Source organism: Plutella xylostella, chromosome 31, assembly GCF_932276165.1.
Source record: "Plutella xylostella chromosome 31, ilPluXylo3.1, whole genome shotgun sequence".
Classification (NCBI taxonomy): Eukaryota; Metazoa; Arthropoda; class Insecta; order Lepidoptera; family Plutellidae; genus Plutella; species Plutella xylostella.
In genome coordinates this window covers 4,440,698-4,458,562 of record NC_064011.1, presented here as the reverse complement: position 1 = coordinate 4,458,562, position 17,865 = coordinate 4,440,698, and the positions used below count along the sequence as shown (strand labels likewise).

Sequence of the window (17,865 nt, the reverse complement as noted above, 5' to 3'; positions counted from 1 at the left end):
TCCAGTGCTCGACCGGCGCCCGTCAACGCCAGTTCCGCAACTGGACCCGCCGGGCACTTGGGGCCGTGGTGAATGTTGCGTCATGAGGGGGGTTGGATCTTAACCCGCTACCCTGATCCAATGCGGGTTGGCGGGTGGCCAGCGCCTCGTTCGTTAAGCAGCAGGGTGCACCGCGAGCAGGTGAGGTTGGCTTGGGCCCCGAAGATGTTGGTGGAACCCCATACACCCTTAGGAAAGGACATGGCATATGTATAAATGGCGAGTACATGTCACACCTCCGCTTCGCGGACGACATCGTTATTATGGCAGAATCTCTGTAGGAACTCAGCTGGATGCTAAGTGGCCTAAATGCTGCTTCCCGACGTGTAGGCCTCGGTATGAACTTGGACAAGACGAAAGTCATGTACAATGCTCACATCAAACCGGAGCCGGTCGCCGTTGGTGAGGCAACAATCGAAGTTGTGCAAGAATATGTCTACCTCGGGCAGACTATTCGGCTAGGCAGAAGCAACTTCGACAAGGAGGATGCAAGGCGCATCCAACTGGGTTGAATATTTATTTTGTTTAACCATGTTTGTGTACACATGGTTAAATAAAATAAATATATTACCTGGGTCTGGGTTCTTATCCATTTAATTTACCCTTTTTTGTCAATCCCGAAAATCCCGGGATTAGCAAATTTTAATCCCAAAAATTTCGGGACTGGAAAATGACCGGGATCCCGGGATCCCGGGCTTGTATTCCCTAGTTGGGCTGCATTCGGGAAACTTCGTCACACATTCTCCTCGGCCATTCCTCAGAGCCTGAAGATAAAAGTCTTCAACCAGTGCGTCCTGCCAGTGATGACGTATGGTGCAGAGACGTGGAGACTGACGGTAGGACTGGTCCACCGATTTAAAGTCGCTTAGCATGCTATGGAGAGAGCTATGCTTGGGGTTTCTCTGATGGATCGTATCAGAAATGAGGTTATCCGTCAGAGGACTAAGGTTACCGACTATACCGACATAGCTGTCAAAATATGCAAGCTGAAGTGGCAGTGGGCTGGTCATATCTGCCGAAGAACCGATAACCGTTGGGGTAGACGAGATCTCGAGTGGAGACCACGAACAGGCAAACGCAGCGTGGGACGCCCTCCTGCCCGCTGGACTGACGACCTTAGGCGGGTGGCGGGTAGTGGTTGGATGAGGAAGGCCGAGAACCGAGTGTTGTGGCGCTCCTTGGGAGAGGCCTATGTCCAGCAGTGGATGATTATTGGCTGATGCAACCGATCTTTTTACCTAGGTACCAAAATAGGGGAAAGAGGTTAAAGCACAAGAAATACACGGTTTAAGTAATAAATACTAAAAATGAGTAAATTTATGCTAAAATAAGAAATTTCACAAAAAAGACAGTAATTATGGAAAATACCAAAAAAAATGAAGAGTTTTTAAAAAAGAAGGCACTAGGATTAATGCAGATTATTTAGACCATTTAAGGTTTATGATTATCTAAACAAACTTATTAGGTACAAAATGTGCTAAAGAAAAGACAAGGATGAGAAAAGCGATGATGAGATTATTGATCTAAATAAATATAAAATAATTGGAATAATAGACCCAAATAAAGTATTATTTTCATTTAAGATGATTCCGATGACCTTGATTCATATTTATTTTGTGGTCACCTAATAAAACCTCTAAATTTCCACCATTAAAAAAAATCGACATTAATTTGTGAAGACACTTTTGTCGAAACTTTTAATATATTTTTTTAACTTTTTTCAAAATATAATTTCAATAGACAAAAACATGTTATGGTTTATATGTAATGAGAATAATATTATTGAATAACTTTGAGAGCCTTAAATGATTATTTTATGATAAAAAACATGGATTGTATCACTCATGTCGACTTCACAGTCACCCGTGTCTATTGAATAAAACTAAAAGTTCATATTTTTTCCTAAATTACTGCCGTGTAATCTCAGATTTTTTTATTTAATGTTCCCATGACTATATAAAAGTTAAAAATCTACTTCAAAATGTGTAAAAGTTTTTTTCGTTTTTATTTATTTTTTTAATCCGTACGGTAGAATTACCCAACTGATAAGTAGGACGGTTAGGTGAAAATAAATGTTCCGCCGAACAGTTCTATCGGGCAAGCGTTCTACAGGGTGTTGCAAAAAGGGTATACTAAGCCGAAACCTACATGTGCAGCATGGTATATCTAAGCCCGACACTAAAATAAGAATTTCAAAATTGGTGAAAAAAAAACTCCATAGTAAAAAGTCACGTGACCAACTAAGTTTCTATGGAAAATGATAGATTTTTTTAACGTACCTAGTTAACCCACTTATAAACTGAGTACTTGTCAGTAAACCGATGATATTTATTCGACACATTTGGTTATTTAGAGGGCCAATAGTAAGAAGAGACTTAAATCTTCTATCCTTTTCCCCATACGACCGGATGGCGTAGTGGTTAGTGACCCTGACTACTGAGCCGTAGGTCCCGGGTTCCATTCCCGGCTGGGGCAGATATTTGTTAAAACACAGATATTTGTTCTCGGGTCTTGGATGTGCCCGTAAAATGGAAATAGGCCCGCCCCCTATTACATTGGGACTAACATAAACACTGGCGAAAAGTGGGTGCAGCAATGCATCTCTGCCTACCCCGCAAGGGAGTACATTAGTACAAGGTGTGAGTGTTTATATATATTATATATTATATTTTCCGCAGCTACAACGTCCTCGGCGACGGCACCCCGGCGACGCTGTTCCCACTGCTGACGGGGCGCACAGAACTGGAGAACCCCGACAGAAGGACGTCGGTCTCTGTCAAGGAGTCCGTGGACGACCTGCCGTTCATATTCAAGCGGGTTAGGAGTCATGGGTGAGTGTTGGCGCTATCAGGTAAGGCTATGGCTGCACTTGCTTAGCACCTAGTGAGTCACCAAGCGAGTAGCTCAGTAAAACAAACGTTCTAGAATCTTGGTGAACGGCCGCACTGATATACGCTGAGTGGGGTTCCGCTCATCTCGCCTAATCTTTATTACCCTAAACTCGTTTCGCATAACTCGTAAGATCTAAACTTTTTTGGTAGAATCATCACTTCTACAAGACTTATGTGGCATAAGACTCGTTTCGTCTAAAACTCTTTTGGCACAAACTTGAAACACCTAAGTCTCGTTTGCTCAAATTGTTCGTATTGGTATAATCTTGTTTCTCCTAATATTATCTTAATAAATACTATATTAAGTATGTTTTAAATGTACAAATTGTGGTATTTTTCTCCTACATCCCGATATTGAATGGTCAAAATATCGAAAGTGAATGACCATTGTACTTAATGATTACAAACGTCATTAAACCCCATGGGATCGAACCTAAAGATAGGTGCGACGATGAGCAATGCGAGGAGGAGCATGTTAGGTGCACATGTTCGTCGAAAGCAAAGCGGAGCGTTACCCACATAGCGGAAAATTCAATAATGCAAGGCACCAGTTTGCGCTATGTAGGGAGACGCTTCGTCAAAGTTAAAGCCAAATGAATATTAGTAGTTTGTATAAATAAGCTATGCCATAGTATTGTTAGGCTATTCAAGATTTGGCCATACCATTATTAGGCTAAACAAGATTATGCGAAATAACTTTTTACTAAACGAGATTTATGCCATACGATTTTCGGCGAAACGAGGCTTTGACCAAACGTTACTATGCAATATGAGATTAGGCAAATAAATCTTAGGCCAAAAAAGGTAGAACCCGCTGAGCGACTATCCAGGCGCTGAGCGCTCAATGCAGCCGGTCGTAAAGATTTGAGAACGTTTGTTTTTTACTTAGCTACTTGCTAAGTGAGGCGCTAAGCGCTAGGCGCTGCGTCAAGCTTTTATACAAAAAGGGTATACTAAGCCGAAACCAGCATGTGCAGCATGTTATATCTAAGCCCGAAACTGAAATCAGAATTTCAAAATTCGTGAAAAAAAAAATATTTTCCATAGTAACTTAGTTGGTCACGTGACTTAGTTGAACACCCTGTATAACTGCTCTCTCTCCAGCTACCGCACAGTGTACTTCGAGGACCACCCCGACATCGGCACGTTCAACTTCCGGTTCACGGGGTTCCGCCGGCAGCCCGCCGACCACTACTTGAGGCACTTCTTCACGCTCGCCAACGCGCATAATAAAAAGGATAGGTGAGGTTTCTCTATTCTATTCGCAATATTAAGGGCCAGCTGAAAACCAGCACTGTGGCCTCTTTGGCCACAGCACATGCTGAGCTGGTGCCGATTTGACGCTCTGGACAGCAACCTAGTTTGTTTTTTTGTACCATGTTGTATTATTCCTGTATTGTTATTTTTTTGTTGTATTCTTTTTCTTTCTTTTTTCTGTTTTTGTTGTTCATAGTGTCAAATAAATGTTTTCTTTCTTTCTTTCAGTGTGGGTGTAAGTGCCTGCAGCTTTAATTGAACCTTTGTGCAATATGCATGGAGGTCTAAACTCCCTTCCTAAGCAAGGACCATTTCCCACCACGCTGTATATTTTATTTATAGGCCATAAGTGGGCCAACACTAGCTGATGATGGACATACAAGTTAACGACCGTGTGATATCTTCTAGACAAACTTTAGAACAATGATTAATTTAAGTACCTACGTTTTATGTTTCAGGTATTGCATAGGAGACACTCCGTCATTTCTGCTGATGTTGAAAAAAACTGAAGAAGTAAGTTATTTTTTATTTAAATGAGAGTATCGGTAAAGAGAGTTATGCTCTAACTATACATAAAACTTTAAACAAATATCTGCCCCAGCCGGGAATCGAACCCGGGACCTTCGGCATAGCAGTCAGGGCCACTAACCACTACACCATTCAGCCGTCCACTATACAATTTCACGAATCCTATTTCTCTATAATAATATCTACGAGATCCAATACTTCACATTTAGAAAATTTACTATAGACACCACACCAGGAAACAAACTGCGTTATGTGAGCGAGCGCCACGATAACTTTAGCAATTTTGGCATCATCTTGCCTTGTCTTGCGCCCTGCGCTACGGATGCTGTACTCTTACTGCTGAACCGATTTCAACCTCACCATCCGTCCCCCAGTTCATGAAACTCGACGGGCCCAAGTTCGCGTTCACATTCATATCGGACATCACCCACGACCGCTCCATTTTGTCAGTCGCTGACACTGACACCGCGGCGTGGCTCCGTCGGCTGAGGGACGGGGGGCATCTGGAAGATACTCTTGTCGTGGTGCACGGCGACCATGGACCCAGGTGAGGAGGCACCATAGTTATAGAGGTAGATACATAGCACAATATCGCGAGTCGCGATGAATACAGCGCTGTTATTGGTGCACCGCGCATTGCACGAGTTTATCGACGTCGATAACGGAACCGTGGCTTTAGGTTTAACATTGGATTGTGCACTCATCATAGGTAAAGACTTGTGACGACGCTTCCTTAGTTACTTAATTCTGGACAGATTTAGCCCGCGAGGCATGCTGCCTTAATACAGACAGCGGGCGAAGCGTGACAAAAACGCCTGCGCTCATTTATATGACTGTGAATTTGATGTAGCTTATAAAAACAGTTGAAAATCGCATTAGCTATTAAAACAGTTGAATAGCGCATGCGACGTCACCCGCGCCCGCACCATTCTGTCAGTCGCTGACACTGACACCGCGGCGTGGCTCCGTCGGCTGTGGGACGGGGGGCATCTAGAAGATACCCTGGTCGTGGTACATGCCGACCATGGACCCAGGTTAGAGCAGTATTAGGTAAACAGGAGTTAGAAAAAATGACTTCCCATGGTCCACTTGTCACTTGTTACCTTTTTGACATTAGGAGAATGAAACTTTTTTCACGTAATTTTTTAGTGTAGGTAGTGGTAGAACAAAACTTGTTGAGAATGACACCCAGAAAATCACCATCTTCCGCCTTAACGCACCCTTTTAGCAAACACTCTGTATTGTATACCTAGGTCATCATCATCATCATCATCATCAGCCTATGGTATACCTAGGTATTAACGTAGAAATGTGCGAAACATTGTATGGACTAATTATTTCTAAGGTCTCGTAATCGAATGATGATGAACCGTTAAGTAACTACATCTTAGTGAGCAATGATAATTTCGTCCTCCCTATAAATTAAATTTTGACATGATTTTCATTCCTCTAATCTCTCCACAGATACGTGAAACAACGCAGCACCCTAATAGGCAAGCTTGAAGAGCGTCTGCCATTACTTGCCATCATTCTGCCCGAGCGGTACAAGAGATCACACCCGGAGGCACTCGCCAACCTCAGAGGAAACAAGCGAACGCTGACCACGCCCCATGATTTGTATCATACGTATCTGGAGATAATGGGCTTGAAGGAGTATCAGAATAGTTATAGGTGAGTCTATACTACTATAGTAGTAAGTAACGTAACGGCACCAGTAATGGACAAGGACCCAGTAATGGACACTTACAAACTTATTTTGTCTAAAATAAGAGTATGCATAGTTTTACGAAAATTTAAATACCTTAGTTTCAAAGCCTAGACATCCCTCCTTGTTATATAAACAAGTTATTTATATCATCCATTTAGATTCAAAATTGTGAGGCAAAAAAAATCATTTGACGGGGGTTCACAAATGAAATAGAGATTTGTTAAGGAAATCGTCAAGGAGGTAAAGTGTAGAATATTGTTGGTAATTTCGTTTTATTTTATTTTATTTTAAATAGCTTGATTTTATGGAAACTATACTGAATTACGCACATATTTTCAAAGGAATAGGACAGCTTACATTTGTGGAAATGATTTCAGAGGGGGGTGTTCATTACTGGTTTGCAAATTTTCAGTTAATCCAGTTATGGACACGTGTCGAAAATAATGTTTTAAGGTAATGTTGAGTTTTCTTATTTAATTGTCTTTAGAATTTCATAATTATATTGGTAGTTTTTGTAAAACATGAATAAAATGAAGGATACCAGTGTTGTACAGGTGTCCATAATTGGGTGTCCATCACTGGATTTTTCATATTGTCCATGAAAAACGTATATCTTCTTCTTCTTCTTCTTAGCCATTTTCAACCTCAAAGGTGTAGGCCTCCTTCAGTCTATGCCACTCATCTCGATCTTGGGCTATCTCTATCCATTTGCTACCAGATGTTTTCCTTATATCGTCGGTCCATCGCATTTGTGGTCGACCACGAGGGCGTGTCTCGCCATACGGTCTCCATTCCAGCAGCGTTTTGCACCACGAGCCATGTTTTCTGGCGACGTGACCAGCCCATTGCCACTTCAGGTTCGCTACACGTTTGATGACGTCAGTGACTTTACTTTGTTCTCTGAGCCATTCATTTCTCTTTCGGTCCCTCAGTGTCACTCCTACCATCTTGCGTTCAATTGCTCTTTGTGCCACTCTGAGCTTGGAGAGAATCTCTTTTGTAAAAACCCAGGTTCGGCCCCGTATGTAAGCACTGGTAGGATACACTGGTCATGTATACGAGCTTTTTGCTCAGCCGTGATGTTCATCTTTAGAGCGAATTCAATTTTGGAGTAGGCTGCCCACGCTAGTCTTATGCGCCGATCAATTTCATTTGTCTGGTTTTTCTTTCCCATGACGACTTCTTGACCAAGATAAACGTACTTCTCTACCCTTTCTATGACGGTTTGGTTTATTCTGATGTCCATGGTGTTGTTGGGACAGTTCGTCATGACTTTGGTTTTATCCAAGTTCATCTCAAGCCCAAACCGCCCTGAAGCATCGCTTAGTTCTTGTGTCATGATCTCAAGGTCATGTGGGTTGTCCGAGAACAAGACAATGTCATCAGCGAATCTTAGGTTATTCAGCCTGTTTCCTGCTATGTTAAGACCCCGATTTTCCCACTTTAACAACTTAAAGATATCCTCAAGCACCAGTGTAAACAACTTCGGAGAGATCGTGTCACCTTGCCTTACTCCTCTCTCTATCCTTACTGGATTCGTTTCTGGTGGCAGGTTTACGTTTATGAGTTTATGAGTTGCGTATAGCGGTGGTCAATTCTGTCATTTTGTAGAGACTGAATGACTGCCCAAGACTCCACACTATCAAAGGCTTTCTTATAATCTATGAATGCCATCCATAAGGGTATCTGATATTCTGTAACCTTCTCGATTATTACTCTCATAGATAGTAGGTGGTCCATGGTGCTAAATCCGCTTCTGAAGCCGGCCTGTTCGACTGGTTGGTAAAAGTCCAGCTTTTTTGTCAGACGATTGGTAATAATTTTTGTCAGTAGTTTGTAGAGCTGGGATAACAAACTGATGGGTCGGTAATTGTTTAGGTCTGATTTGTTTCCTTTTTTGAATAACAGGATGACAGTGGCACTTTCCCATTTTTCAGGTATTCGACCTTCTTCTAGACACCTGTTTAAGATTTCTTTCAGAAACTGTATGACCGGATCACCCCCCATTTTTACCATTTCTACTATGACATCGGCTTCACCAGGGGCTTTTCCATTGTGCATCTTGCTCAAGGCGAATTTTATTTCAGCTTCTGTGATCTCTGGCACATCTTCGGATCCAACGTTTGTTATTGTCCGCGTCACTGGTATTTGTGGTTTAGGGTTCCTAGACCTGTATAACTCTCGGTAATAACCCTCTACAACTTGTAATAGCTGCTGTTTTTCAGTGACTAGGTTCCCTTGTTCATCATTAAGCTTGGTGACTTGCTGTGTACCAGGTTGTAAAGCTTTTCTAAATACTTTAGGACCTTTATACTTATTAATGATCTCCTGTACTACTCTTTCGCGATATGCCTCGAGATCCTTTTCGACGTGCCTTCGTGTTTCCTTGCAGATGTTTTTAAATAAGTCTGTGTGGCTTTTTCCTTGTTTTAACAAAGACCTTCTTTTCTCTAGCAGATTTTTAGTTTGGTCTTGTAACTTCTTTGACCGGCTTGTGTTCTTTGGTTGCAGCTGTCTTGCTACATCACAAAGGGTCTTGCTAAGATTGTCGAGAAGTGTATCTGTACTGGATTTGATGTCCACATGTTTCAGTTGTTCTTTTATCTGCTTCTGATATGGTTCTTTGTTTACCACTAAACTTATGGGATTCACCTTGGGCTTTTTACGTGTTATTGTGGCATATCGTTCAAGTTTTGTATTTATTAGTACAGAGGCTCGGATGAGACGGTGGTCGCTTCCAGTACAGAAGCTGTTTAAAACCGTTACATCTTGTACTATGCATTTGTGGCTGCTGAATATGTAGTCGATCTCATTCTTGTACCTTCCACCTGGTGATATCCATGTCCATTTTCTTTCTGGTCTTTTTTGGAAAAATGAGCTCATATGATACATCTTCTCTTTTTCCAGAAAATTAACAAGTGTGGATCCTCTTTCGTTTCTACTGCCATATCCGAAGTTTCCACATACATTCTCTGAGCTGTCTATTCTTACCCCGATCTTAGCATTGAAATCACCTGTTACAATTGTATATGTGGTTTTGTGATCGCTTATACATTTACTTATATCCTCATACAATTGTTCTACGTCAACGTCAGCAGCAGAACTAGTGGGTGCATATACCTGAATGACTTTTAAGGTAATTTTCTTACTAATATGCAGTATGGTGTACAGAATTCTATCGGAGATCGAGTTTATTTCTTTTATGTTGTTGTTTAGCCGTTTATTAATAAGGAGAGCCACACCATGTTCGTGTTTGTCTGTGTCGGATCCTCGGTAGTACATTGTATGTCCATTGCTAAGTTTGATACATTCTTCACCCGGTCTTCGGACCTCAGACAGTCCGACCACATCCCAGTTGATTTTATCTAACTCATATAGAAGTTCTTCCATTCGGTCATCTGTTCTTAGGGTTTTCACGTTGTATAGACATCTAAATAAGTGAACCCACCAACCACCAGTGAACCAGCATGGTGGGAAATGGTCCAAGCTTAGGAATGCAGTTTAGAGTAGTTTAGACCTAGGGGCACAAGCACAAAGGTTTCATTCGAGAGAGCCAGGTGCAGGTACTTACAGCCCCATAGAGAATAGAAATAGAGAAATACACAGTGATCATGTGACAACTAGACCAGTGAAGCTTGAAAATTTTGGTAGAAAAAAGGGCAGTGAGAGAAAAGATTCTAAAAAAGAAAAGCTTGAATTAAAAGCATTTTCTGGCTGGTGTAAATGCAAGACCTGGATAACCCAGATGATATGATATGACGAGAGGATTGTGGGAACGGAAGAAGTTGAGACGAGAGTGTTGTTGCAGGAGATGGTGGCATTGACGTAGATGTGGGTGCCCGTACTGATACGGTCAACGGTGCATTTGCATGTCTGCGATACATGTGACAGTCAAAACAACTCTTCATTACTGTCGGTACTGTTATACGCTTGCAACACCTGGTAGACCACAAAGACGCATAGACACACAGAAGCTGGAGGTCTTCATTAACAGCTGTCTCTGGCGGAACTTGAAGATTTTCTGGCCCGAGATGATCTCCAACATAGATCTGAGGAAAAGCTGCCATGAAGATCCTGTTGGTTCACAGATAAAACGCCGCAAATGAAGTTGGAATAGCCATACCCTGCGTAGAGACTACAACCAAATCCTGAGACAGGCTCTCGAATGGAATCCGCAGGGCAAGCGTAAGCAAGGCAACCCTAAATAGACCTGGCGGCGCTCGATCGGACGGATATGCGGGAAGTTCGAATGACGTGGTCCGATGCAAAGCTGGCTGATGTTAACAGTCTGGGATAAAAAAACTGTTGTGTTTGCCCTCCGCCCTCTGCCCCACTGGGGGAACATTATGTTACCAAGAAGAAGAATAAAATGCAGGAGGACAGGTTTTATAATGTTATGAATTGAAAATTTTAGTGTTTCTGTAATTTTTTTTTTTCAGATGATTAGCCGTCTTTGATGGTCCCCTAGTGTAATTGGCGATCAAGCCTGTTTGTGTAAACGGTTATGATTACTCATCATCGTTACAATTATAATAATATAAGCATAAAATAAAATTTTATACTTTTATTCAATAAAAAATCACTGTCCAACATTGGGTGTCCATGACTGGAGTTTGGGTGTCCATTACTGTGGTTTTAGGACATATTTTACAAATATGCAATTTACTGAAATACCAATAGTTTAAATCGAGCTAGTGTACATTCATCTTAAACGGCAAGATATTCCTACGATTCATACCAACTTTCAATATTCTAACTCAAAAATTGAGCGAGTTACAGCCAAATCATTTGTGAAAAATCCTTAAGGTGTCCATTACTGGTGCTGTTACGTTAATACAGTTACATAGTTACATACACAACTTTGATTCAGATTGTTAAAACAGAAAATAAAGTACGTATACCGTATCGCTAAAATCGATATTTTCCAGGCAAACATAGATAGATTAAGAGGAGAGTATACCTTCGCGATTCTAGCGAAATAGGTATTTAGGAAAACATTTGCTATCGCTTCTACTCTCATGCCCCTGACACGGGTGCGATAGAGATGCACTGCAGCTCGCGACTGACAATAGGTACTTTTCTTGATGAAATTCTGGTTTCGGGAGAAAACGTTTTACACTAACTAAATATCAACCAATCTCTTTGATTTTGATGTTAATCGCTTCAGCATAACATATTCTAGGTTTATAGCTTTCGCTTTTTTAAAAAAAATACTTTGTTATTGTTCAACAAACGGTTTGATTCAACAAAGTTTTTATCACAAAAATTACGTTATTTGAGGTGCCTACAATTTTGAATCTATAGAAAATTTAGAAAAAAGGAAAACCTATAAACCTAGTAATTCCTTGTGCCAATAACATACAAAAAAATCATGGAGATTGGATAATATTTAGAGGTTGTAAAACGTTTTCTCTTTTTGTATGGACGAGCAAGTGGTAAATGGGTATAGGTACCAAGATACCTACTCAATAAGATATACTTGTTTTCAGGGTGCCAGGGTCAAGCTTTCAAAGAGGAATGTCGTTGGTGGAGCCAGTAAGTTTACAAAGTCTGTTTTAACCCCGACTTAAAAAGAAAGGTGTTATAGGTTTAATGTATCTCTCAGGCTGTACCCATTTTCATTTTCTGTTTTTGTAGCTTGCACCACCTGTCTGAGCTACTGCCTGAAGCTTGCCTTACCTGAAGGTTTTTTTCAATATGTTTTCTCTTATCACCTTGAATATTTTTGTGATTGTTCATGGTTTTAATTTTCCCTTTCTGCTTTAAGTATTTTCATCCTTTGGGTAACATTGAAATATTTTCTTCCCGCCAGTTCTCCAAAAACCTGATATCCATAATGAAAAATTGTTAAGTACTTGAACCCATTGAGTAACAATGCTACTATTCCCTCCCACCAGATCCCCAAAAACCGCACCTGCGCAGACGCCGGCGTGGAGGCTCACTGGTGCGCGTGCGTCAAGTGGACGCGGGTGGCGGAACAGCACCCACTTTACCGACGCAGCGCCGAGGCCCTGGTCCAGTATATTAATACTTTGACTGAGGAGATGAGGTAGGCATAGGCTATGTGACAGTTTATGACAGTTTTAGAGAAGCCTTAACTATATATATCTTCACTTCAAGCTTTCTCAAATCTTATAGACTGTCCTAAGGCCAGGTAGGCTCATGACCGTCAAGTGGAGATGTGAGGTGCGCAACAGGACCCACTTTACCGACGCAGCGCTGAGGCCCTGGTCCAGTATATTAATATTATTAATACTTTGACTGAGGAGATGAGGTAACAAAATGATGTTATTCACAGCACGGTACTTCTTCTTTGGGTAGCATTTCCTATCGGAGATCGACAGTCATTTGGCTTATTTTTTCTCTCAAACTGCTGCGCGGAACAAGGATGTACTGTCCATGTCTATAGCAGTTACCACCATTCTCTTAGAATACGGTACGGTGAAGTTTCATCATCGTCACCATGAGCCAGTAATCATCGTCGGACATAGGCCTCTCTCTCGGTATTCTACCTCCAACCGGCTACCTGATTAAGGTGACGCGAGCGTGAGGGCGTCCCGCGTTATGCTTGCCAGTTTATGGTCTCCACTAGAGAACTTGTTAACCGACTTCAAAAAAAGGAGGAGGTTCTCAATTCGTCGGGATCTTTTTTTTTTTTTTTTATATATTTTTTTATGTATGTTCACCGATTACTCCGCCGTTTATGAACCGATTTTGAAAATTCTTTTTTTGTTGTATTGGGTTGAGCTTCCAGGTGGTCCCATTTTTTTTCAGAATTTTATCTCACCCCCAAGGGTGGGTAAAGGGGTAAAAACAGGGTATGAATTTCAATTTTGGGCACATATTAACCGATTCTAATGAAATTAAGAACGTAAATATAGTTCTTATAACAAAAAATATGATGGTGACCTTGAGCTGATCTGATGATGGAAACGGAAGGCAGTCAGGGGAACTCCTCAACGGTATATAGCAACTACTTCGTGTTTAGGCTTGAATGATTCGTATTGATTAGTAGGACATTTTGGTATCATTTGCACCTTACTTTTGATTGAAAATTATTACAAATAAACTAAAAACTATTAAATAAAATAATAATTAAAAAAATTAAAAAACCGACTTCAAAAAACCACTAAAATGTAAGAAATAATTTAAGGTTTACACAAATTCTACTCGTATGAGACAGTACAAATATACCTAAGCAGGAACTGTTCTTTTTTGAAGTTGGTGCCATATTTCTTCAGATTACTTTGTCACCGCACCAACATCAAAAAAGAACAGTTCCTGCTTAGGTATATTTGTACTGTCTCATACGAGTAGAATTTGTGTAAACCTTAAATTATTTCTTACATTTTAGTGGTTTTTTGAAGTCGGTTTTTTAATTTTTTTAATTATTTACCCCACTGGTCACCGATTCTTCGCCATATTTACATGGTCTTATACGGTAATAAGAACTTAGACGATTAGACATTGCTATTGAAAAGCTTAGGTACGTTAAAAGATTCACCTATTCTCTCCAGATCCAAGTGCGCCATCAGAACGCTATCCCACATCTCCTACGTGCAACAACAGGCCCCGAGCAAGCAGCTGCTGACCTTCGAACACAGTGTGGACTATGACGGGTACATACCCGTATTCACGGCGTATACGGGGGAAAAGAAACAGACCTTCAGTGTTAAGGTAAGACGATCTACCTCAGCGTACTATAATACCTACCCACTATTAGTTGTTATCAGGTATTAAGTATAGTTCGCTGGTCTACCTACACAGTTGGGTTATCTACTCGCGCGCAGAAGGATTTTAATGAGGTTCGCTACCGTAGTCGCCGAAATTCTAATTATAATAACTAGTGAGGTTCAGCTTCTTTATCAGCTACTTATAATTTTGTAGTAAGGAGGTAGTTACGAGGCTACACCGAAAAGATCGGGAATAGAATACTTAGGAATAAATTAGAGTGAAACCTTTTTGGTGTATCAAATGTAGTGTTTTTTCAAACATAATTCCATTTTCCAATTTAAAAAAAAGTAAAAAATAAAAGAGTATTGACCATTTGAATTTGACAAGTCGGTGTAAAAAATGGAGCTTACGCGGGAACATTTCCGTGCAATAATTTTTCACAACTTTCGTCGAGGTTTATCTCAAGAACAATGTCTCGCCGAGCTTGTTTCTATTTATAAACTTGAAGCACCAAGTAAAACGACTATATATCGTTGGTATTCTGAGTTTCGCCGTGGACGTTCCTCTCTTACCACAGTCCCTTCTACTGGTCGGCCAAAAACAGCGGTAACACAAGATAACATCGATGCTGTACGCCAGTTAATAAAAGAAGATAGACATGTGACATACGAGCAGATTCGGGCTTCTCTCAGCATTGGTATGACAGCCATTCAAACCATTTTACATGAAGAACTGGGTGTCAAGAAGTTAGTTTCGCGCTGGGTGCCCCACCGTTTGACCGAGGAACAAAAGTCGGCTCGTGTTAATTGGTGTCGATCTGCTCTGCAACGGTTCAATGGAGGCAGTTCAAATGCTGTCTACAATATCGTCTCTGGTGATGAATCGTGGATTTATTCATATGAGCCCGAAAGAAAACATCAATCGGCAGTTTGGGTCTTCGAAGGTGAGGTCAAGCCAACAAAAGTTATTCGCTCACGCAGCGTGTCGAAAAAAATGGTCGCTTCGTTTGTATCGAAAACTGGCCATGTGACTACGATTCCATTACAAGAACAAAGGACGGTTACTGCTGATTGGTACACAACAGTTTGTTTGCCGGAAGTCGTAAGAGAACTTCGTAAAACTAACCCGAATCGTCGTATAATCCTTCACCACGATAATGCAAGCTCTCATACCGCTCGCAAAACAAGAACGTTTTTAAATATGGAAAACGTGGAGTTGATGGACCATCCTCCGTATAGCCCTGAACTGAGCCCCAATGATTATTTTACATTCCCAAGAATTAAAGATATGCTACGTGGTCAACGGTTTAGCGGCCCAGAAGAGGCGGTCGAAGCTTACAAATCAGCTGTTTTGACAGTATCCACTTCAGACTGGAATTACTGTTTCAATGATTGGTTTAATCGAATGAAAAAGTGCATTGAATGTCACGGAGACTACTTTGAAAAACAATAAAAGTAAATAATATTATGATTGGATCGGGAGAAGTGGAAAATTAAAGGGGAGGTCTTTGCCCAGCAGTGGGAAAACATATAGACTATTTAAAAAAAAAAAAAAAAAAAAAAAAAATATTATGATATCTTTGTACTTTTTTCTATTCCCGATCATTTCGGTATCGCACTTACTTATACCTCGTACTTATGTCAATCCCACGTTTGATAGATTGACAAAGTAGTAGGTAAGTATTTCATTAGTGAAGCTGACTGTACAAGAGAGTTTTTCGTAAGCTAGAGTGACCCGCCCCTGATAACTACGGCATTATGATGACGAATCGATGAGAGTCTGCGAACGCGAGCTTTGCAACGAGTAAAAGAATAATGAATATACCTACTTAGTAATTTTTTCTTTATCACGTTAAAGTACCTACTTATAAACTTACTTAATTTTGCTGTAAAAGCTATAACAACAGTTCCATGTCGCAAAGTTACCGTTGTCAGACTCTAGTAGGTATAATGATGTTATGTTGTCAGATCGCGGTAGGCCCCGGCCACGGCGAGTACGAGGCCACGATGACGTACTCGCTCACCGACGACGTGTTCAAGCTCGACCACCGGGCTATCTCTAGGATTAACGCGTGAGTAAAAGAAAGAAAGGAAAATTATATATTGCCGAAACAGTTGCAACAATACCAGAAAAAAACTAACACTAAACATAATTATTTATAAGTACTTATAAAAGACTGATGGCCTTACCACAAAAACTTGGACAGTGTTTAACAGATGTTTACTGCTGTCAATCGCCTACAAAATCTGTCAAATTTCGCTTTGAGCACTTGTTAAACAATGTTTAAAGTTTTTTGTAGTAGCACAGTGACTTTCGGCAAAAGGTGCCATGCTTAGCATGCGCTGCCGTACCTAAGAGGCATGTTTTGTGACTGCGCTGTTTTACAGGTTACAGCATGTCCCTGAGTGTTATAAGTAGGTGCTTATATTGACCTAGGATGGTTGCTTATAAACGCGAAAGCTTGCAATGTGACGGAGGTACGACGACGCGTTCCAGCTTAACCACCGGACTATCACCAGTAACATTTAATCCTATAAGTACGGTCGGCTACATAAGTAACTAGTTATACACTTTTGTAGTTACCTTGTCAACCTGACAAACCGGCTATCCATTCATAGAAACATTGACGGTTCGTAACATCCCAAGTCCGCGTTGTTCTATGGTTCGTAAGTTTGATAAGGTACAGAAGTGTACTTATAGCTACTTATGCAGCTGACCGTACCTACGGTCAGGGGCAGAGAAACCTGCTGACCCCCCCTCTCATAGTAACAATAATGAATGCTTCTGAGAGGGGTGGTTTCCGTACCTTGATTACACCTACCGAGTAGAGGCAAGACAGTATCCTCGGCAGATCCTCGACCACTAATCTGACAGTGGTAACACCAGTATGACAAACAGAGTGTTGGAAAAACATGTTGGCTAATCTGGTAATATTTGTATCTTTTCAGCTACAACAATGAGCCAAGCTGTATAAGCGACACACATCCACACCTCAATATGTATTGTTATTGTGTACAATAGTTCCGCCAACTATTCATTCTCAGGCTCTGTCTCTCCACCCACAAAAAAGTACTTACTAACTTCTGATCTCTACGATCAATTATGGCAAAAAATGTATGTTCAAAATGCCATCTCTTTACGTTAACACTTCCTTTGGTCAAAGGTTTGGAGCTTATATAAGATCACATATATATAATAAAAAGATATGTCTGTTCGTGAATTAAAAGATTGTCTCCTACAGTTAGATTACTTCACCACAGAAAGTATTTTAGATTAAGATATTGTTATGTTGTTATTTGAGCAAAAGAGAGATAATTTGTTTTTATTTTTGTTAAAATGTTTTAGTTTTAATTACATAAATTATGGTACCCCAAGATACGGGCAAAGCCTAGTTTGGGGACCACTTTATTAACTAAGATAACATAATATTAGTGTAATATTAGTGTACCTAACGGAAAATGTATGTACCTAAACTGTTTTTTGTGCAATAAAGTTTCTTTTTATTTTTATTATTTATTATAGTTATGTATGAAATAATCAACATAATTATTTTCTAAAATGGCCGCTTGCAAAACAGCTTAGCATAACAGAGACTGCTACTAACAGTGGCAGTGTAAGTTTTTCCAAACCGATCGAGCAGTGAAAATCGACGCATCGACAATCCACGTCATACAAATCAGAGCTAGTGAACCGCGGATACCACTAGGTGATGACTCTCCCGCGTCATACAAATTCAGTTTTACTTATTGTCACTACTCAAACGGTATA

General features: G+C 40.6%; 1 protein-coding gene across 2 annotated transcripts in view; it reads left to right on the top strand.

Moving 5' to 3' along the window:
* The window catches only part of LOC105390899, a 54,612-nt gene extending 37,006 nt beyond the window's left edge, over nucleotides 1–17,606 (top strand). For both annotated transcript variants that reach the window (XM_048632327.1, XM_038114424.2), the window contains exons 5-14: nucleotides 2,718–2,870; nucleotides 4,035–4,172; nucleotides 4,646–4,700; nucleotides 5,090–5,262; nucleotides 6,180–6,386; nucleotides 11,913–11,958; nucleotides 12,321–12,472; nucleotides 13,941–14,100; nucleotides 16,065–16,168; nucleotides 17,046–17,606. In XM_048632327.1, the coding sequence (XP_048488284.1) occupies nucleotides 2,718–2,870; nucleotides 4,035–4,172; nucleotides 4,646–4,700; nucleotides 5,090–5,262; nucleotides 6,180–6,386; nucleotides 11,913–11,958; nucleotides 12,321–12,472; nucleotides 13,941–14,100; nucleotides 16,065–16,168; nucleotides 17,046–17,118 (1,261 nt within the window). In that variant the 3' untranslated portion in view covers nucleotides 17,119–17,606. The remainder of the gene's footprint in view (nucleotides 1–2,717; nucleotides 2,871–4,034; nucleotides 4,173–4,645; nucleotides 4,701–5,089; nucleotides 5,263–6,179; nucleotides 6,387–11,912; nucleotides 11,959–12,320; nucleotides 12,473–13,940; nucleotides 14,101–16,064; nucleotides 16,169–17,045) is intronic.
* The last annotated feature ends 259 nt before the right edge of the window (nucleotides 17,607–17,865 follow it).